Source organism: Kogia breviceps, chromosome 18, assembly GCF_026419965.1.
Source record: "Kogia breviceps isolate mKogBre1 chromosome 18, mKogBre1 haplotype 1, whole genome shotgun sequence".
In the NCBI taxonomy this organism is placed as follows: Eukaryota; Metazoa; Chordata; class Mammalia; order Artiodactyla; family Physeteridae; genus Kogia; species Kogia breviceps.
Window position 1 is genome coordinate 6,401,422 of NC_081327.1, and position 19,881 is coordinate 6,421,302.

General features: G+C 58.1%; 3 protein-coding genes across 3 annotated transcripts; 2 read left to right on the forward strand and 1 right to left on the reverse strand.

The window, feature by feature from the left end:
- Nucleotides 1-742: 742 nt before the first annotated feature.
- PTH2 (parathyroid hormone 2) lies at nucleotides 743-18,333 on the forward strand. Its single transcript, XM_059046156.2, has 3 exons — nucleotides 743-837; nucleotides 17,504-17,628; nucleotides 18,113-18,333. The coding sequence occupies exons 2-3, from the start codon at nucleotides 17,507-17,509 to the stop codon at nucleotides 18,285-18,287; spliced, it is 297 nt and encodes a 98-aa protein (XP_058902139.1). The 5' UTR covers nucleotides 743-837; nucleotides 17,504-17,506; the 3' UTR covers nucleotides 18,288-18,333.
- SLC17A7 (solute carrier family 17 member 7) lies at nucleotides 1,983-12,630 on the forward strand. The gene is made up of 12 exons (XM_059046141.2): nucleotides 1,983-2,170; nucleotides 6,327-6,579; nucleotides 7,525-7,643; nucleotides 7,928-8,042; nucleotides 8,122-8,209; nucleotides 8,478-8,564; nucleotides 8,656-8,798; nucleotides 9,450-9,599; nucleotides 9,774-9,906; nucleotides 10,557-10,667; nucleotides 10,851-10,978; nucleotides 11,216-12,630. Exons 1-12 carry the CDS (start codon nucleotides 2,109-2,111, stop codon nucleotides 11,507-11,509), a joined length of 1,683 nt encoding a protein of 560 aa, XP_058902124.1. The 5' UTR covers nucleotides 1,983-2,108; the 3' UTR covers nucleotides 11,510-12,630.
- Nucleotides 12,952-15,192, reverse strand: GFY (golgi associated olfactory signaling regulator). Its single transcript, XM_059045622.1, is given in 4 exon segments — nucleotides 12,952-13,151; nucleotides 13,607-13,780; nucleotides 14,014-14,679; nucleotides 14,682-15,192. Coding segments are annotated over 4 exon segments (1,551 nt in total).
- Nucleotides 18,334-19,881: the final 1,548 nt, after the last annotated feature.

Below are 19,881 nucleotides of genomic sequence, written 5' to 3' on the forward strand. Positions count from 1 at the left end.
ATGACATTGGGTAGGGTCCCTTGGGCCTCGGAAATAGCGAACTTGGGCGCCGTGTCCACCAGAGGGCGCAAGGCAACTTCAGCCCGTTGTGTCAGACAACTACAACTCCCAGCGGCCCTCGGAGTAAGCGGTCCTTCAGAAGCAAATGGTGAAGTCCAGCAGCCGCTGGGACTTGTAGTTTGCACGGGAACCCTCCGTGGGAGGACAGAAGAACTCATTCCCGGGTCCCGAAAGTGTAGGGCTGGGTCCTCTGCCTTCCTCGGTCTCCATGGTGATGGTTCCGGCGAAGGCCCGGGATTTGGCAGCTGCTGGGCCCCCTTCCCGCTCCTTCCTCCTCACCATCTGCTCCCACCTTCACACCTGGCCCGGAGCCGCGACGGCCGCCTCCGCACCCAGAGCGGGGATTCTGTCACCACAGGGTGGCGCGTGTGGACGAATCCGCGGGCTACTCCTCCCTCAGACTCTGGAGTCCGAGCCCCAGGCTCCCTCCTCCCTCTGACCCAGGAGTCCCAGCCTCCAGCCTCTCCTCCCTGGCAATCCGGGGTTTTCTCAAACATAGGCAAAATTGTGACACCCAGAGGCCCAGCGAGACAAAGCTAGAGGCTGCGGCGGGCAGCGGCTGCCGGACCACCCCTTCCGTGGCGCCCGCCCGCCGCTCCCTCCCACTCCCTCACGGACCTGTGCCACATCATGAAAATTTAATCCCAAATGTATTTTTGGCCAGACCCAGGGAGGCAGTGAGGAAAGGAGCACCCTCCTGGGGCCTGGATCTGGCGTCGGAGAGAGGGGCTGGCGGCGAAAGGAGCGGGGCAGGACCTGTCAGCGGGCTGGAAACAGGTCGAGGTTCAACCCCAGAGGGGCGGGGCTGGAATTCAGGGGTGGAGTAAGAAATCAGGGGGCGGGGACAGATCCCGGGCGGGGCGGGGAAAGATCCCAAGGGGTGGGGCAGAACTCAGGTGCGGAGAGAGGACTCAGTAGCTGGGGACAGAACTCACGGACGTATTCCTGGTGCCTGCCGATTCCAGGGGGTGTGGGCAAAAATCAAAGCAGGGACAGATCCCAGGAGAGGGGACAGAACTCAGGGGTAAAGAAATATCCAAGGGGACACAATTCAAGAGGTGGGGACAGAACTCAGGGTGGGGAGAGAACTCAAAGGGCGGAGATAGATCCGAGGCTAGGGAGGGAATAATGACCAGCAACTGGGGGTGAGGGGAGTATAATATAAGGGATGAACTCAGATGGGAAGGAAATCGGAAATGAAGGAACTGGAAGGGGGGATGCGCCTAGAGGGGAAAATGAACTGGAGGGACATGAAATTCAAAAGGGGAAAATGGAAACAGGTGGATGGGAGTCAAGGGCGAAGAAACTGGATGGGGAAGAACTAGAAGGGACAATGCGTGTATCGAAATGGGGGTTGGAATCTAGGGAGGGGGAAGGAATTCCAAGAATGAGAAAAGAACCCTCTGAATGAGAAAGTTGGAACTGAGGATGTGGCGGCCTGGGGATGGAGGGCGCTGGGCAGGATGTGGAGCTGGAGGGCACAGAAATTCGGAGGGATACGGCTGGGAGGATGAAACGCAAAGGAAATTCAGAGGAAGATGAAACTGTAGGGGATGAAAATGCGGGGACGAAATTAGGGGGAACTGAATTGGGGGGAGCAAATCTCAGATGGGAAAGAACTCGGGAGGAGAGAAAATCCTGGGTAGAAGGAGCTGGTGGGGGATAAAGAGGGGGGAGTAACTCCGGGAAGGGACAGAACTGGGGACGATGCGACCCAGACAAGTGAGTTCAGAACCCAGAGGCGTGGTCTTGGAGTGGAAGGGCGGGGCAAGAACCGGGATGGGGGGCTGCGAAAGGTGGGCGGGACTAGAATACAAGGGGCGGGGCCTAGCACGGATGGGCGGGGCCTCTCCTTGCCCCACCCCACCCCCGACGCTGAGTCCAGTGACAGCCCCCAGACAGCCCGCACTCGCAGCCTCCTTCCCCCCGAGCGGAGCTGCGGGGCCGGCCGGGCCGGGGCGGACCCCGGGTACCCGGACGCGGCCGCCCGGGCCCGCGGGCGGGGGGATCGGCGGGGGGGGGAGGGACCAGCAGCAGGGGCAGCCACCATGGAGTTCCGCCAGGAGGAGTTTCGGAAGCTGGCGGGTCGTGCCCTCGGGAGGCTGCACCGGTGAGCACGGTGGGGGCCCTGGGCGGGGAAGAGCGCTAGGGTCCGAGGAGGACGCTCATTCCCACCTGGGCGCAGACGGACAGCTAGACAGGCTATACTCATGGGTGGGGGGGCATCCATCTGTCCAGTTTTCTCCCTCAGTCTCCGACGGCGCCGCTCTCCCTAGTCTTGTCTCATCCATCATTCTGCTGCGCCCCACCCCATCCCAGGCTCCGCTCTTTTTTTCTGGGATTATATATCCCCCTCGTTTGGGTCTCTGACTCCGTCCCCCGCTTCTGGTTCTCCGTTCACGTTATCTTCTCTCTGCCTCCTCTCTTGAGATCTCTTCCTAGAGAGCTTCCTAGAGAGAAGCTCTAGGTCTCTGTTTCCCCTTTATCTCTGAGTCTCTGTCCCACTCTCTGTCCCATTGCTCTCACTAGCTCTCTACAACCCCTCTGTCTAGGTCTTTGTCGCTGTCTCTCTGAATCTCTGTCCCCCAACTCCCTGCCCTAGGGTCTCTGACCCTCTCCTTTGGGTCCCTGACCCTCTCTCTGGGTTTTTATTCCTCCACCCCGGGTCTCTCCATCTCTGTGTGTTTGTCAGTTTCCATCTCTCAGAGAGTTTAATCTGAAGCTAAATCGGATTGGGGCCCATTGGTCTTTGTCCTTGAGAAGAGTTAAGCTGGGAGGAAGAAGCCAGGGTATGCTGGGTCTCTAGTGGAGAAGGGAGTTGCCGGCCAAAAATTAGGCTCCTGGGGTTAGGACAGACTTCCCAAAGGGTACAGGCTAGAGCTCAGAGGGACTTCCTTCCAGCCAAGGAGATGACCCCAGTGACCTGGGTGTCCCCAGAGCAGTCTGGACACCTCTCCCGAGTCTCTCACCCCCAACCCCAGCCCTGGCTCCAAGTCAGAGAAATTACTCAGCTGCGGAGAAGCCTAAAAATATCTGGCCACAGTGCTGGGAGGAGATGGCCTCATCAGCACCATGCCCCCGCAGCCATCCCCTCAGACCCTTGGGTCCCCTTGGTCTACAGTTCTGATCCCATCTTTGATTGACCAGCTCACTAGACCATGCAAGTCCTTCTCTAAGTCTAACACTAGTCCTGCTTGCTGCAGATCACCTCCTAGCTCCAAAGTTACCCCACCCTCCAGTAACGTGAGAGATGGGAAAAAGGCTGGACAGAAGGGAGGGGGTAGGAGGATGGCACAGTGACGGGAGCGGGGTGGGGAGATGAGATAACCTCACCCCTTCTTTTCCTAATCCTCCAGCCCCTCCCCACCCTTTTTCTCACCTCCTTTCACGAGTTGCTCAAAATACATCAGTGTGAAGTCAGGAGAGGGAGAGACGTGCTGGTGGAGGGTCTGGGAAGGGATACGGCAGCGGGAGGGATGTGTTTCTCAGGCCCTCTCCCTCAGTCTCCGTTTCTCAGCTTCTCTGTGTTTGGGTTTCTCTCCATCTGTCTCTGCTTTACCGTCACCTCTCTGAGCTGCCTTCTGAGCCCCTAGAGACCCCAGAGTTCAGGGCTCCCACCAGGACAGTCACCAAGGAGTTTGAGCCCAGAAGAGCATCTGAATCCTGGGATTCACTTTGATGGTTGGCGAGACGGGGGGAATGCCCTGTATTGGACACAACACCCCGATTCCTTTTAATCCTCTAGACAAAGCTGGGGAAACTGAGGCACAGTTGGAAAAAGGGGGGGGAAACAATGGCTGAGTAAAGATGGCATCATTCGAACCCAGGTCAGTCTCCCTACCAAGTCTGGGATGGAGGCTGCAGAATTCCTCGAGATGAGTGATGCTGGAGTGGGTGGAAAACTCCCTCAGACCAGTAAACACAGGGTAACCCAGGTGACTTGGGACAAGGACAAGGGGGGGAAGGGGAATACAGGAGAGACAGGAGCCAAAACACCTCCTTTCTGAGAGCCAGCCCTTGGGAGGGGTGATGCTGAGGGCCAGGAAGTGATCAGGCCCCATTGCTACTCTTGTGTGTGACCTTGGACATGGTACCTCCGCTTCCTGAGCCTCAGTTTCCTCAGTTGTACAATAGGAAGATAAGGGAGAACCAAAGGGATATAAGAGGACAGAGACCTGGGACGGGGGAGAGGGGAGTGGACTGAGAATCTGCCAGAAGCAGAGGCAGAGACCCAGAGAGGGAGGTTGAGACACCGTCTTCATTTTGGTTACCTGCCTCCTAAGAGCTGCTTTTCCCCACCACCAAGTCCCTAGACCTGAGTTCCAGGCATCCAGAGAGGGAAAGGGACCCCCTCCAGGGTCTCCCCTCTCTGTTTTTGTCATCTGGGAAGTATTGGGGCCACCTTCATCTCTGCATCCCTGGTTCTCTTCTTCTGAAATGATGATATCACCTGGAAGTTCCCTCTTTGTAACCTCACATTCTACTCTTGCTCCCATTTTATAGGTATGGAATACTGAGACTGCCTCCCTCGGTTTAGAAAACCTTGATCTCAGATCCATTAACAATGAATATCACATTTCAGGGGCTGCAATCATATCTTGAGTTTCAGGGTCAAATAGCATGTGAGAGCAACCTGGGTCAAATTCTAATCTCATTGGCTGGCCTGTTCTGATGGGGGCAGTCCCTACCACCCTGTGCCATTCGTTCTGGGGGCTTCCATTCCCTTCTCTCCGGCTCTCTGCCCAGGGTCTCATTCCGCATCCCCCCAGGTTCTGTCAGCTCCCCTGTCCCTTTCTCCACCTAACCCCCCGTTTCTTAACCCCCTCCTCCACTTCCTTAAGTTCTAGGATGGGGAGGGCTGCTGTTCTCATCTCTTCCACCCGCCTCCTCCCAGACCGTCTGGCTGTTCTTTCCTCCCCCGTCCCAGTCTCCCTCGCCTCCATCTGTTCTAGCCCTTTCCTGGGATCCAGCCCGATCCCCTGGCTGCCTACCCGCCTCGGAGAGGGGCCGCACCTCACAAATCATATCCCTAGTCTGTCTCTCCTCACGCTCCTAATCTCTCCATCTTTCTCTCAGCGTTCTGGGTCTCTGCCTCTATGTTCTCTCTCCTGGGTTTCTGTCCCTACCTGACTTTGGGTCCCTCTCTGGGTTTCTGTCCCTATCCTTCTCAGGGTCTTTGTGCTGTCCCTCACCTTCTCTCAGGGTCTCTGCCCCTGTCTTATTCTCTTCTTGACTGGATGTCTGCCTCTCTCTCTCTGGATATCTGTCCCCTTCTCTCTGGGTCTCTCTCCTTCCTCTGTGTCTCTGACCCCTTTCTCTCAGCCTCTGCACTCTCCACCCGGTCTCTGTAGCCCTCCTTTTGAATCTTTCCACACTTGTCTCAGGGCACCTCTTTCTCCCTGCAGCCTCTCTCTGGATTTGAGGTGGCCCTCCAAGTACCCTATTCATCATCACAGACTCAATCCTGGATCCAGAACAGGCGGGGGCGAGAGCCTTGCTGGGGACTGAGCCAATCCCCCTACCAGGGCCATCTGTCCCTTGCCAGGACACCTCCCACCACTCCTCCTCCCTACCCCCTAGGCTGACAGCCTGAACTCAAGGTTCTCCAGGGATATCCATCTGGGCTGTGGATTCCAGTGCCCTGGACATCTCTGCACCCCCAACCCCTGGGAATGGGCTTCCGGTGGCTGAATGGAGTCAGCTGGATGTCAGGCCCACACCTGGTGCCTGGAAGCAGGGAAGGGCATGCCACAGGGGGCAGGGGAGGAGGGGGGACCGCATATATAGAAGACGTGGCTGAGAAGCATCTGTTCTTTTGACACCTTTGCTGAAGCATCTCCTCAGCTCCTTTTGCTTCCTCAAATAGGCTCATATCTGGAAGAGGGGGCTGGAGAGTGTCTCTGGACCTTGGCCGGGAGGGCTGGGGTCACAGGGTTTTGGATTGCAAAGGGTAGCCTGGGTCTAAAACAGCTGAGTCAAGAGGTGACAAGGCTGGGGGAGAAGGGAACTGAGGAGTTCCCCACTCTAGTCTGAGGGAGGAAGGGCCTGGGGGTGCAAATTCCTCATCTGAGGGAGATTGAGACCGGGGTCCAGATTCCTGGATCCAGAGGCGGAGAAGGGAGTCAGGGGCTGGACTCCTGGGGAAAGAGGGAGTGTGGGCTTAGAATCCCGGGTCTTGAAAAACAGATTTTGCCCTGGACTGTTGTGTCATGGGGAGGAGGGGGCTGGGGACTGGACGTCCGAGTCTGACCCTTGCTGCCTCTCAGTCTTCTGGAGAAGCGGCAGGAAGGTGCAGAGACGCTGGAGCTGAGTGCTGATGGGCGCCCGGTGACGACGCAGACCCGGGACCCGCCGGTCGTGGATTGCACCTGCTTTGGTCTCCCTCGCCGCTACATTATCGCCATTATGAGCGGCCTGGGCTTCTGCATCAGCTTCGGCATCCGCTGCAACCTGGGCGTGGCCATTGTCTCCATGGTCAACAACAGCACGACCCGCCGCGGGGGCCACGTGGTGGTGCAGGTAGCTCAGGGCGGGCGCTACCTCAGGCTGCTGATAACACTGCCCACGCCCTCTGATGACGTCACACCAGCCCACACCACGCCCCTTCCACACCACAGCCTGAGTAGCCCCGCCCATGTGTGCTGCCCCCTCAGCTCCATCTCATCCCGGGGCTCTTCCCTTCCTAAGCCCCGCCCCTATCTAAACGAAGCCCCGCCCCCATTTGTTTCAGGTCTCTGATTTCAAAATGCAGACTGCGCATCCTTAGGTTCCCTATGTGTTGCCCCTGCTCCATTTTGGGCCTCCTAGCAACTTTACTCCACCTGCGTCCCACGACTGTTCCAGTGTTGCACCTTAATCCAAGGCGCAACTCAGGCTCCATCGTGAATTTTGATTCTGGATTTTCTGAAGTTCCACCGTTGCTTAAATCCCTCCCCCATCTGCTCTGGTTTTTACCTAAAGCCCCGCCTCATTTCAGACTTTCTCCCTATTTTAATTTCGGTATAGGCCATGACCCCGCCTCAGAAAAAAATTGCTGGTGTGGGCTGTGGCCTACCCGCCCCTTGTTCCCTTCCAATCAGGCCCGACCCTTTGGCTACTTCTTGTCCCTGCCTAGACCCCATCCTGGCCAATCAGCAAACGGTTTGCACATTGGTTAAAAGTGGAGAAAGAATCCCCATCCCCATATATGGGCCCCTAGACATTCAGAGAAGGGACCCTGAGACAGGGAAGCAGGCAGAGCTAGGCTTCTAGGCAGCAACAGGCCCCACTGCTAAGGTAGTGCGGTCCTAGCAACATGGAGGAGCAGAGTTGGGGTAGGTGGCACGAGCTCTGATTGGCAGGTGTTTTGAAGGCGAGAGAGGATCCTTGTTGCTGATTGGATGAGGGACTGTCTGTGGGTGCTGATTGGTGGAGGAGCAGAACCTGGGGCAGAGATGCTGGTTTGATGTGACTTTTGGCCCACAGAAAGCTCAGTTCGGCTGGGATCCAGAGACTGTTGGCCTCATACACGGCTCCTTTTTCTGGGGCTACATTGTCACCCAGATTCCTGGAGGATTTATTTGCCAAAAATTCGCAGCCAACAGGTATGGGGTGGGGTCTCAAAGTGGGCGGCAGCGTGTGGGTGGACTTAGAGGGTTTGGCCTTTTATTTGGGGGCTGACTCCGGGAAAATGGGAGGAGGCTGGGTTCTGGACCGGGGTCCTAGAGAAAGGCGGGGCTTGTGATTGTGGAAGGTGGGGGTCACAGAGAAGGTGGGGCCTGGCGTTCTGGGGGCACAGGGCACCGCCTGCTGTGGGAGGAAAGGGCAGAATTCTAGGTATGGCGGGATAGCTGGACTCTTTCCTCGGACCACGAACTCTTCCTATCAGGGTTTTTGGCTTTGCTATTGTGGCTACCTCCACTCTAAACATGTTGATCCCCTCGGCTGCCCGTGTCCACTATGGCTGTGTCATCTTCGTGAGGATCCTGCAGGGGTTGGTAGAGGTAAAGCTCCGCCCCCTATGACCCCCGCCGCCGTTCTAGCCCCGCCTCTTCTCGTTGACTTTCGCTTTCTCCTCCCTAGGGGGTCACGTACCCCGCCTGCCACGGGATCTGGAGCAAATGGGCCCCGCCCTTAGAGCGGAGTCGCCTGGCAACAACAGCCTTTTGCGGTGAGAGGAAGGGGCTGGGATCCAGCCTTGTGGGTCTGAGGACGTAGGGGGCTGGAGTATGGACTCTTAGGTCTGAGGAAGGAGGGGAATGAGGGCTTGGACTCCCGAGTCTGAGAGAGGAGGGGGCTGGTGACCCAGACTGGAGTATCTGAGGGAGGAGGGGCTGTGGCTTGTACATCTGTGTCCCAGAAAGGTGGGGGCTGGGAACCCGCTCTATTGCATTTGAGGGAGAATGGGACTCTTCTCCATCCTGTATCATCCCCCATAGGTTCCTATGCTGGGGCAGTGGTCGCGATGCCTCTCGCCGGGGTCCTGGTGCAGTACTCAGGATGGAGCTCTGTGTTCTACGTCTACGGTGAGGGGCCCGGACGCCTGGGTCCGGGTGGCGCTGGGGCAGAGCGAGGCCGGTCATCACCTCGCTTCCATCCCCCTCCTGAACCCCCTAGGCAGCTTCGGGATATTCTGGTACCTGTTCTGGCTGCTCGTCTCCTACGAGTCCCCGGCGCTGCACCCTAGCATTTCCGAGGAGGAGCGCAAGTACATCGAGGACGCCATCGGCGAGAGCGCCAAACTCATGAACCCCGTCACGGTCCGGGCCCAAACCTGCGGGGCGAGGGCGTGGTGGGGAGAGGAGAGATATCGAGGCAGGGACGCGGGAGAAAAATGGGCTTTGAACCCGCACTGCATGTAGATCTTGGTGGGTTTCCATAGACATTTAGAGGAGACTTGACGGGAACGCAAGGTGGATGGAGCTAGAACCTATGAGGCGGGGTTAAAGCCCGGAGAGAACGGCATTAGCAGGTGCTGAGAGCAGGGCCCGGGGGCGAGGTGGGCGGAACCAGCGATGGGCGTGGTTAAACCTGCAGAGGCGGATTAGAATGTGAGGTTTTGCTTAGACCTTGGGGTGGGTGAGGCTAGAATTAGGGGGCGTAATTGGATGGAAAGAGACTCTTGGGTCCACATTTATGAGTCTCCGAAGGTCATCGTGGGCTCCGGACACCTGCCAACCTGAGGGCCACTGTAGAGTCGGGACCTCTGCATCCGTGAAGTGTTACTGTGAGGCTAGGATGCCAACGTTCCCACGGGGACGTGGTCAGGCTGGCGACCCTGCGTCCTTGGAGGTTTTAGTGAGATCGGGAAACCTGGGTCTCTGCGGGACTATAGTAGGATCCCTATAGGGACACGGAGAGCGCCCAGCCCTGCTCCCTGTCTTAGCCGTCCCTCCTCTCGCCCACCACAGAAGTTTAACACACCCTGGCGGCGCTTCTTCACGTCCATGCCGGTTTACGCCATTATCGTGGCTAACTTCTGCCGCAGTTGGACGTTCTACTTGCTTCTTATCTCCCAGCCCGCCTACTTCGAAGAAGTGTTCGGCTTTGAGATCAGCAAGGTTGGGCCCAGAAGGGAGGGTGCTGAGGGAGCGGCGGGGGTTGAGGGGGGAAGGAGAGGGACCTGGATCCCAAGGGGTTGGATCGGGGCACAGGGAGGAGCCAGTGGTACCTGAGCCGTAGACACCCCGGACACGTGGCCCCTGAGCCCCCTCCCTGTCCGCCCGCTGGCGCAGGTGGGCCTGGTGTCAGCGCTGCCTCACCTGGTCATGACGATCATCGTGCCCATTGGAGGCCAGATCGCCGACTTCCTCAGGAGCCGCCGTATCATGTCCACCACCAACGTGCGCAAGTTGATGAACTGTGGGGGTGAGTGGGGCGGGGCCTGGATCTGGTCTGGGACAGCCTGGGAGGGGCAGATCTAGGGGGCCGGACTCTGGGGAAGGGTCAGAGGTCGGAGGGCGTGCCCAGGGGCGCGTCCAGAAAGGCTGAGCCAGGGTGACACCAGACTTGGCTGGAACAGAATGCCAGGTGGCAGCCTCAGGGGCCGAGGGGTAGAAGGGCAAGGTGGGTATGGCTGTCCAGGTGGAGCAAAGGCCAGATCACGCTGGGTCTGGAAGGACGGGGTCTATACGAGGCTGGCCAGAGTAGGATGGGAACTGGGTGATGAAGAGGGGGGACCTGGAGAGACAAAGGTCTGAGTGTAACGAACAGGGACGGAGAGGGAAGGTGAGAAGGTGCCTGGGTGGGGCCTGGACCCTGCGTCTTCTGGGCGTGGCCTAGTCAGTGGGTGGGGCCACGGAGGGCCGGGGCGGGGCGGCGAGCCTGTGCGCGGCGTGGTCCAGCGCCAGGCTTTGGGGAGGTGAGGGCTCGGTTAGGGCGGGCGCGGACAGAATGGGGAACAAAGCCAGGGACAGGCGTGGAAGTGCCCAGACTGGGGCGAATGGGGGTCGGCTGCGGCGGGAACGGGTCCGGAGAGGCGTGGGGCGGCCTGCGCTCAGATAAGCGGCTCTCTGTAGGCTTTGGCATGGAAGCCACGCTGCTGCTGGTGGTCGGCTACTCGCACTCCAAGGGCGTGGCCATCTCCTTCCTGGTCCTCGCAGTGGGCTTCAGCGGCTTCGCCATCTCTGGTGAGAACCGCCGATCCGCCCCTTGGGGGAACTCTGCTCACCTCTGCGGGGAACTTCCTGGCTCGGGAAGGGGACCTCCCAGCCTCGCAAAAGAGCAGAACGGCGGGGAGGGGGGAGGTAGGGGTCGGGGAGGAGGCCCTCGAGCGAGAATCGGCTGTGACGTCTCCCGGCTCGCCTTGCCAGGGTTCAACGTGAACCACCTGGACATCGCCCCGCGCTACGCCAGCATCCTCATGGGCATCTCCAACGGCGTGGGCACGCTGTCCGGCATGGTGTGCCCCATCATCGTGGGTGCCATGACTAAGCACAAGGTCCGTGCGCGGGCCCTGCCCCACTTGCCCTCCGAATTTGTGTATATTACCTTCCTGACGCGCGCCGCCCTCCCTGGGCTCCATCCCTGCCCTCTCTGGGTCTCTTTCAGCCTCTTTCTGCATCTCGGTCTCCCTTTCTCTGGGCCTCCGCCCCCCCCACACACACACACTCAGGTTCTCTCTCCACCTCCTGTTTCTCCGTCCTCTGACTTCACCTCCCCGTTGTCCCCGCCCCAGACTCGGGAGGAGTGGCAGTATGTGTTCCTCATTGCCTCCCTGGTGCACTACGGAGGAGTTATCTTCTACGGGGTCTTCGCTTCCGGAGAGAAGCAGCCGTGGGCGGAGCCTGAGGAGATGAGCGAAGAGAAATGTGGCTTTGTTGGCCACGACCAGCTGGCTGGCAGTGACGAAAGCGAAATGGAGGATGAGGCTGAGCCCCCCGGGGCACCCCCTGCTCCCCCTCCCTCCTATGGAGCTACACACAGCACAGTTCAACCCCCAAGACCCCCACCCCCTGTCCGGGACTACTGACCATGTGCCTCCCACTGGATGGCAGTTTCCAGGACCTCCATTCCACACATCTCTGGCCTGAGTGACAGTGTCAAGGAACCCCAGTCCTCTCTGTCCTGCCTCAGGCCTAAGAAGCACTCTCCCTTGTTCCCAGTGCTGTCAAATCCTCTTCCCCTCCCAATTGCCTCTCAGGGGTAGTGAAGCTGCAGACTGGTAGTTTCAAGGATACCCAAATTCCCCTAAAGGTTCCCTTCTCCACTTTTTCTGCCTCAGTGGTTTCAAATCTCTCCTTTCAGGGCTTTATTTGAATGGACAGTCCAATCTCTTACTCTCTCTTGTGGTTTTGGGCACCTCCCCCTTTCCTTGAACCCCAGGGACTCTCAGGCCAAGAAGCCCTGAGATTACTCAGCCCCCCCTCCCCTTTCAGAAAAATTCAAGGTCTTCCTCTAGAAGTTTCAAATCTCTCCCAACTCTTTTCTGCATTTTCCAAGTTGGTTTACCTAATCACCCATCCCTGCCATACTAGGGATTGATTCTCACCAGCGTTTCTGAAGGGAAATGGCAGTTTCAAGCACCCCCCACACCTCTTCACCCCTCCCTCCACCAGCATATTCTGCTGAAGCACCAAATTCCCCAAGACCTTCTCCCTAGCTTAGCACAATACCTAGGGAAACAACCAAAATGGCAGTTTTAACAATATGCCTCTCTTCACTCCCATGCACTTTTTTTGACATGGTTTTCAGGTCTAAATAGTGGCTGCTCAAGTCCATCAACTCAATGGTTTGAAGTCACCGGCATTGAACTTTCCCATGGTGGTTTCAAGATGCTCCTCTTCCCCCCAATTCCTTGCACTTTATTCTTCTGGGTGGTTTCAAACTGCCCTCATTTTCTCAGTGGCCATTTGTTGTCTCCCTCAGGGGCTAAATGACTCCAAATCTGGGATCCTTCCCCTCTCAGGTTCCCCTATTCGGCTTAGAATTTGGGGAACATATATAGGAGAAGTCACAGAATCCCAGGAAAGGGAATGGGTCTGGGGAAAAGGGGCGCTTTTCCCCGGGGCAGGGTTGTGTCTTTGTGTCTCTGTCTCTGTGATGGTAAATCCTGCCCTGCCCCTCTCCCAATAAAATGCCTTGGTGTATACACCCAGTCGTCATTGGCCTTGGGAGTCCCCAACATGCTTCTCCCTGAGACCCAGGAGTCCAGGCCCCCAGCCTCCTCCCTCCTCACATCGGGGATCCTAGGACCCCAGCCTCTCTCCTCCCCCAGGACTTAGGCCAGAGGAGTTGTCTCGCTGTGGGAACACGTGATTTATTCGTCCTCAGAATATGTTCTCCGCTGACATCTAAAGCATCTCTGCGTGTAGGACCCTCTATCCGAGAGGACCCCTATGTAGCAAAGCGGGCCAGGAGGACAGGATCTCTGGGTCCTTCCTCCGTCTGGGGAAGGTGCAGGTCTTGAGGTGCTCACTCGAAGTTGTTGGGGAGCGTGGAGGGGGAGAGAGGTTCCAGGCGCCGGGGGCGGCCCCCGCGGGGCGGCAGAGGCAGCTTGGGTGGCAGTGGGGGGGTGGGCAATGGCTGCTTGGTAGCGATGTGTGAAGGGACCCAGACGAACGGCGCATAAAAGTAGAGGTTGTAAGGGTCCTTGGGGACGTGCAAATGCATAACTGGGGACAAAGGAACGAGGTCATCCAGAGGCTGACAGGGGGCCTGTCCCCTCTCCTGAGCCGCTGGCCAATGAGGAGACGGGGAAGAGGATTCCGACCTTCCATTGGAGCGGGGTTTTCGAATTAAAGGACTCCTGAATAGACGAGGGGGCGTGGCGTCCACGCCGCAGAGGCGGGGCCTGCCGCGCTCCTGGAGGGGGAAGGGGCGGGGCTTGTAGGGACCTGCGGCTCCGAGCGTGCGGCAACTCCCGGCTGGGCTGGGGGCGGAACTGGACATGTGTGTGTGAAATTTCAGAAGGCTGGGGGGCAGAACCTGACCCTGGAGGGTTCAGGGCGTCTACTGGCCTTGGATGGGGACCTGTACTGTTAGGTAGGGCGCCCTGAAGTGCCAGGCGAAACCAGGTTAAGGAAACGTGCAGGCATTCAAGGAGCGGGACGCTACAGGGGTTGCTCACCCGGTTCATCGCCGTCGTTCGGGAGCCGGTGGTGTGCGAAGGGCCGGTGTCGAGCCTCCCGGCTGTAGAGACACCACAGGAGCTGGAAAATGCCAATAAGCAGCCCGGTCCCGGCGAGGAATAGGCACAGGGCCCCGCCTGCCTCGCCCCGGGGACGCCCCCCAAGGGTCACGCCTGAAGGAAGGAGGCCCAGGAACAGCAGTGTAAACTCCTAGCCCCCTCCACCCTCAGACCCAGGAAGCCAGATCCCACCCTCCTCCTCCCTGGGATCCGGGAGCCCCGGCCCCCAGTCTCTCCTGCCTCAGACCCCGCAGTACCAGACCTCAGCCTCCTCCCCCCTTCAGCCTCCGAAGAGGGGCTTACAGCCTTCTCCCTCAGACCCAGGAGCCCGGGTCCTAGTCCCTCACCAGTCTCCGTCACTCGCTCCCCCACGATGATAGCGTTGACTCTCTCACCTCGGCTGCGCCGCTGGGGGGCCCGCGGAGTGACAGGGGCCGGCTGATTGGGGGGCCCTGGAGGAGCAGGGGAGCTCACAGCCCGGGCTGAGGGAGGAAGGGCATCGGGCCCTTTAGGGCTAGAGTTCTGAGGGACTTTCAGATCAGCGGCCCCAGGAGATTCTGAGGTGGGCAATTTAAGGGCGTCGGGCTGGGTGGCTGCGAGGGTTTCTGATTTGGGATTCAGGGGCAGCTCGTTTAGGGCAGTAACTTCTTCCTTGAAGGGTGCAGGCGTTTCTGGGGGAAGCCTAGTGGAGACCTCAGGATCGGAGGCTCGGAGGATCTCTGTTGCGTCTTGGTAGGGGGGAGTGGGGAATTCTGTTTGGGGAATTTCAGTGGGGTTGGGATTGTGGCCTACATGAGATGCTGGGTGGGGGGTTTCGGTAGGGTCAAGATGGAGTGTCTGGAGGAATTCAGAATTTGGGGTCTCAGTGGTGTCAGGGTCATGGGCCTCTGGAGATTTGGGGTCAAAGGTCTTGGTGGGGTCAGGATTTGGGGTCTCAGGGGCTTCTGCATGTGAGATTTCAGTGGAGCTATGTTTGGAAATCTCTGGGGATTCTTGGTGTGGAGTTTGTATGGGGCAGGGTTTGGGGTTTCAGGAAATTCTGGGTGTGAAGTTTTGGAGGAATTAGGTTTGGGGGTCTCATGGGATTCTGTGTGTGGAATTTCAGTTGGGTCAGGTTTGGGGGTCTCAGAAGGTTCTGGATATGTCACTTTGGAGGGTTTAATTTGGAGGGGGTCCAGGGATTCTGATATTGAGGTGATGAGTGAGTTAGGTTTGGGGGCCTCAGGAGACTCTGGGTGTGGGCTGTCTCGGAGGTCAGTGTTGGGGATCTCAGTGAATTCAAGGGGGGAGGCCTCAGGGGAAACCACATGGGGTGTCTTGCAGGGCTCAGGATAAGGGGTCCTGGGGGATTCTGGGGTAGACGCATTGAGAGTGGAATTTTCAGACGCAGGAGGGGAGGGCTGAGAGGGGTGGTCTATCCGCGAGAAGTCGGAACCCTCAGGCGGTGAGGCCGAAGGGGCAGCCTTGGAACCCTGCCAGGCGAAGAGAAAGACGAGAAGCAAGAGGATCGGGCTGAAGGATTTCATAGCTCTGGGATTTACCTGTAGCAGTGGGGGAGCGGGAAGGAAGGGGTTAAAGCCAGAAGTCGCCAGGGAGGCGACTCCGGAGGCCACGCCCACTGGTCTCCGCGTACACCGCGTCTCCGCCCAGCTCGAGGCGCCTGGTAAAGAAGCCACCTGCAACTCCCTGAAGGCCGTGAGGCGGTAGCCGCCGTAGCTAAGGGAGACTGAGGCGCAGGGCTTCTTGGGAGTCGTAGTAAATTTCCTTATCTGTTTCCCTAAGGGGTCCCAGGAAAATTGGGAAAGAAACACACCTTTCCAAGCCCCCAGACCTCCTTGACTTCGGCTTCGAAGGGTGTAGACCTCTGAGGGGAACATGGGATTTCTTCCTCTCCAAGGGCCCTGGGGACACCTTGACTCAACAGTTGTTTACATTAGAGGAGGCTCAGAAGGAACGCGTGGGGGCCTGAACGCCTGGATTTGAGGGAGGAGGGGGCCTAAATGCCTGTAACTGCGGGAGGAGGGAGACTCCTGGATCCTGGTCCAGAAGGCTGCTGGGGGTTCAGACTCCGGGCTCCCGGAGGGTGGAGGGCCCTGAATGCGGGTCTAAATTCCTAATTCTTTAGAGAAGAGAGGCTTGAAGGTTCAGATGTCTAGAATAGTGAGGGAGCAAAGCTTGGAGGGGGGCTGGATTACAGGGGAGAAAGGAAATGGGTGTCTGGAACGCTTGGGTCCTGAGTTAGAAGGAAACTGGGGACTCTCAGTCTTTGTCCTCCAGAGATAGGTGTATAAGGGTCTGGATTCCTCAGCCTTCAGGACGAGAGAGCTGTGGGGCAGGACTCAGGTCTCTGTTTATTCAGGATGGAGCTGGGATCTCAAGGTCTCAGGGGCTGGTCTGGGGCAGAGACGCCTAGGTCTGTGGTCAGGTGGAGGTGGGGTGGGCGTACACCCAAATGAGGCAGCGTCACTTGGGGTTTGGGGTCTCTTACCTGCTCGGTGGGGTCCAAGAGAACAACAGGTGAGCAGAGCTGAATGCAGAGATCAGTGAATGCTGCAGAATGGCTCTGGGAAGGGCGGCAGGAGGTAGGGTCCCAGGGGTGCACGTGACGCACCTGACCCCCACCCTGGGGATCCTGGGAGCCTAGCGACAGGCTTGAACTTTTAAAGGGAAAGAGATAAAGGACATTGTCTCTGGAGCGGAGAAGGGAGTTAGGGACTGGATCATTTGGTGGAGGGATGTGACCCAACCAAGCTCTCCTCCCTGTGAAGCCAGGGGTCCCAGCCTACTGCCCTTTGAGACTCCCCAAGCTTTGCCTACCATTCCATTGTGTAGACAGCACCCTCTTAAGAGCCAGTGTTAGGGGCATTGGGCCTTATCTTCACAACACCCCCAAGTTCCTCCCCGTGAAGGGCTTGGACACATTCTCAGGGTACTTAGTCAGGGTCCTCGTCAGTCTCTTTCCCCTCTTTGCAGTGTCTCTAAGACTTTCCTGATTTTGCCTGTCACTATATCTGCCTTCACCGTCCCTCCCCCCCACACATACCCTTTGCTTTCTCCTACCAACCCTCTCCCCCCATTTCTCACTCTTTCTTTCTGGTTTTCTCACTGTCTGGATTCATCTCTGGAGCCCTCTGTCCAGGCTGGCTGTCCTTCCCTTTCCTGTCTTTCTGAGTGCTCTTTCCCTCATTCCTCCATCTCTAGCTAGCTCTTTTGGTCCCTTTCCCTCTCTTTTCTCTCTCCCTTCCTTTTCCCTTCTTTCTTCCCCTGTTGCTCCCTTTCTTCCTCTCTTTCCTTTTCTCTGTCATCTGTCTTTGTCCTCCCCTGTCACGGTTACTTCATCTCTCTGTGTCTCTGCTTCTCCCCATCAGTCCCTCTTCTGAGGCTTCCCCTGTCTCTCTTTCTCTCTCTGTGTCTCTGGCTTCTGCTCTGATGGTCCTTCCGCTGGTCTCTATTTTTATCCCTCTGACACACCCCCTGTGTCCACTTCTCTCTGTCTGTCTCTCCCCCTCCCAATTCTCTTCAGGTCCCAGCTCCTGGTCCCAATTAGTGGGTGGCCGCTAAGGCAGCGGGGGGGCCCCCACCCCCGGCTCCTCATTATCGCTGGCGGCTCCTAATGAGCCGTGGGGGGGGTGACCTGGCGCCCCCAGCCCCCTGGTCTGCGTCACTGCCCGCTGCGGGGGTTGTGGACGCGATAAAAGGGGGCTGCCAGCCTCGCTGCCGGAACCCACTGCGCGGTAGGGGGCCCCGCAAACGGGCTGCAGGGGGTGGGTGGATGGTGGGGTCGGGGTTCTGGGCCAGGGCGCGGGCCTCACTGAGCTCTTTCCTGTCTCTCCACAGGTGATGGAGACCCGTCAGGTATCCAGGAGCCCCCGGGCACGGCTGCTGCTGCTGCTGCTGCTACTTGTGTCCTGGGGCCACCGCACCGCCTCAGGAGCCGCCCTGCCTCCCGCGGGGGTCTTCAGGTACGTAGGACATCCAGGTCTCCCAGGAGAGGTGGGGACTCCGAGAGGTGGGGAGAGACCCAAAGAGAATGGGGAACAGAGACTCAGAAAGGGGGAAGAGAGACCCAGAGAGAGGACAGAGATGGGGGGTGGACAGGGAATCAGCAAGACAAAGAGATACACAAGGATTCTGAGAAAGGCTTTGAGAGGCTTGAAAGGAGCCGAAGCAGGAACGGGTTTGTTCCTTGAGCAACGTGTGTGCCAGGCGCGCGCAGGGCGCTGGGGCCGGACAGGTGCATCAGACTCGGTCTCTGTACTCAGGAGGCTCCGAACCTGGTGAACACAGAGACGGAGACCCACACAGAGAAAGCGAGAGACAGGGGGCAGAGACTGAGCCACTCCACAGACGGTGCAGTAACAGGGCTTCGAGTTAGACCGCGGGGAGGACAGGTGGCGGGCGACGGGCCCGGACACATGGAAACCGCCTCTTTCCATCTCCCGGCAGACTCCACACCCCCAGCCGGGCTTGGGCGGGTCTGGCCACCCCCCAGTCGCGTCGGAGCCTGGCGCTGGCGGACGATGCGGCCTTCCGGGAGCGCGCGCGGCTGCTGGCCGCCCTAGAGCGCCGCCACTGGCTGAACTCGTACATGCACAAGCTGCTGGTGCTGGACGCGCCCTGAACGCCCCGCCCGCCCCACCTTAATAAAGACCCTGCTGTGCGTCGGGACTGCGCCTCCTTCCTGCGCTTCGTGTGTGTCTGTGTGTGTGTCTGTGTGCGCGCCCGCGCGCACGGGGGCGGGCCCTGCGTCCGCTACGCTGGCGTCTACCTCCAGTTGCCTCCCTCTTTTTTCTCACCTCTCCCTCTACTCTTCCTGTCTCTCTCTGCACTACCGCCCCAGCTGTCCTTTCCTTTCACTCTGTGCCTTTGTCCCTCTCCTCTCGCATATCTGCTCCCACCCCATCCCCAATTCTGTCCCCTTCTCCTCTTGTTCTTTGTAACCTCCCAGGTCTCTGTCCCCCTCTGAGCCACTGCCCCTTTCTCTGGGTCTCTGTTGCTCTCTGGGTATCTGTCCTTCTCTCTCTGAGTCTCTGTACTTCTTTTTCATCCTCATGACTTCCCGGCCTTCTGGGGAATCTCTGTCTCCTCTCTCGACTCTTCTTTCTGCTAAAACTCTTCCTTCCATTCTTAATCACTTTCTTTTTTTCTCTGCCTGACTCCTTCGTGTCTTTTTTTTTTCTTCTTTCTTTCTTCTTTTAGGTCTTCGTCTCTCTCCCGGCTCTCATTTTCTCTGAATTTCTCTTTTTCCGCTCTCGCATCACTTCCCGACTTCTCTTTGGGCGCAGTGGAAAGTTGTGGGGGGGCGGCGATGGGGGGGGGACTCTGGATATGCATCTGCTATTCAGAACCAGGTTCCCCTAAACCTACTTGTGTGGTATTGGGAACGGCTTCTAACCTTCCAGCCTCATTTTCCTCATGTATTTGGAGGATTAAACCAGATACACGATGAGAAGACTTAAGTATGCCCTTCTGAAAGCAAAACACATTATTAGAAAAGGGTTTCCAGGAATTCCCTGGTGATGCAGTGGTTAGGACTCCGCGCTTTCACTGCTGGGGCAAGTTCAATCCCTGGTCAGGGAACTAAGATCTCAAAGGCCACGGGGCCGCAGCCCCCCAAATAAAATGAAAAATAGAAAAGGGTTTCTGCCTCTCTTGCAGTAGCCTGCAGCAGTTTCTTCAGGGTTTTCTAACTGCGCGCCTGCCGGGAGACCATTGGGGCGCCTGGTCGGGGCGGGAGGAGAGGAGAAAGGAGAAAGGAGAAAGGTGTGAGGCTCCTGGAGGCACGGGACGGAGGCGGGGAAACACCTGGCCCACCGGTGAAGGAAGTAAGGAAGCAGCCAATCAGAATCCTCTCTCTCTCTCTGTCTCTCTCTGTCTCTCTCTGTCTCTCTCTCTCGGCCAGCCCTTCGGCCCCGCCCTCAGTGGTGACCATGGCAACTCACTCCCTTAACTGGACTGCGAGGTTTCTGAACCTAGCTCCCGTGGCGCAGCTCGCACGGACTGCGCTCTCATTGGTCTAGAGGAGAGAGTGGAGCTGGGCGAGTCGTCGTGGGGAAAGGGGGCGGGGCTTGCGCTTGGTGATTGGCAAGCTCTCCCGTAATTTGCATTTCCGAGAGGCGGACCGCGCCCTAATTGGCCCTTAGGCTGTAGGGTGTGGCCTGTTTCCCTGTTATTCAGAAATACTGAACAATGAATAACTGTATTTATTCCTTACA

Bases quoted from the DNA above. Each gene is read 5' to 3' on its own strand.
- PTH2 (XM_059046156.2), top strand. From the start codon at position 17,507: ATGGAGACCCGTCAGGTATCCAGGAGCCCCCGGGCACGGCTGCTGCTG. The intron at 17,629-18,112 runs GTACGTAGGACA...ATCTCCCGGCAG, and splicing joins CCTCCCGCGGGGGTCTTCAG to ACTCCACACCCCCAGCCGGG.
- SLC17A7 (XM_059046141.2), top strand. From the start codon at position 2,109: ATGGAGTTCCGCCAGGAGGAGTTTCGGAAGCTGGCGGGTCGTGCCCTC. The intron at 8,210-8,477 runs GTGAGAGGAAGG...CATCCCCCATAG, and splicing joins GGCAACAACAGCCTTTTGCG to GTTCCTATGCTGGGGCAGTG. The intron at 9,907-10,556 runs GTGAGTGGGGCG...GGCTCTCTGTAG, and splicing joins CAAGTTGATGAACTGTGGGG to GCTTTGGCATGGAAGCCACG.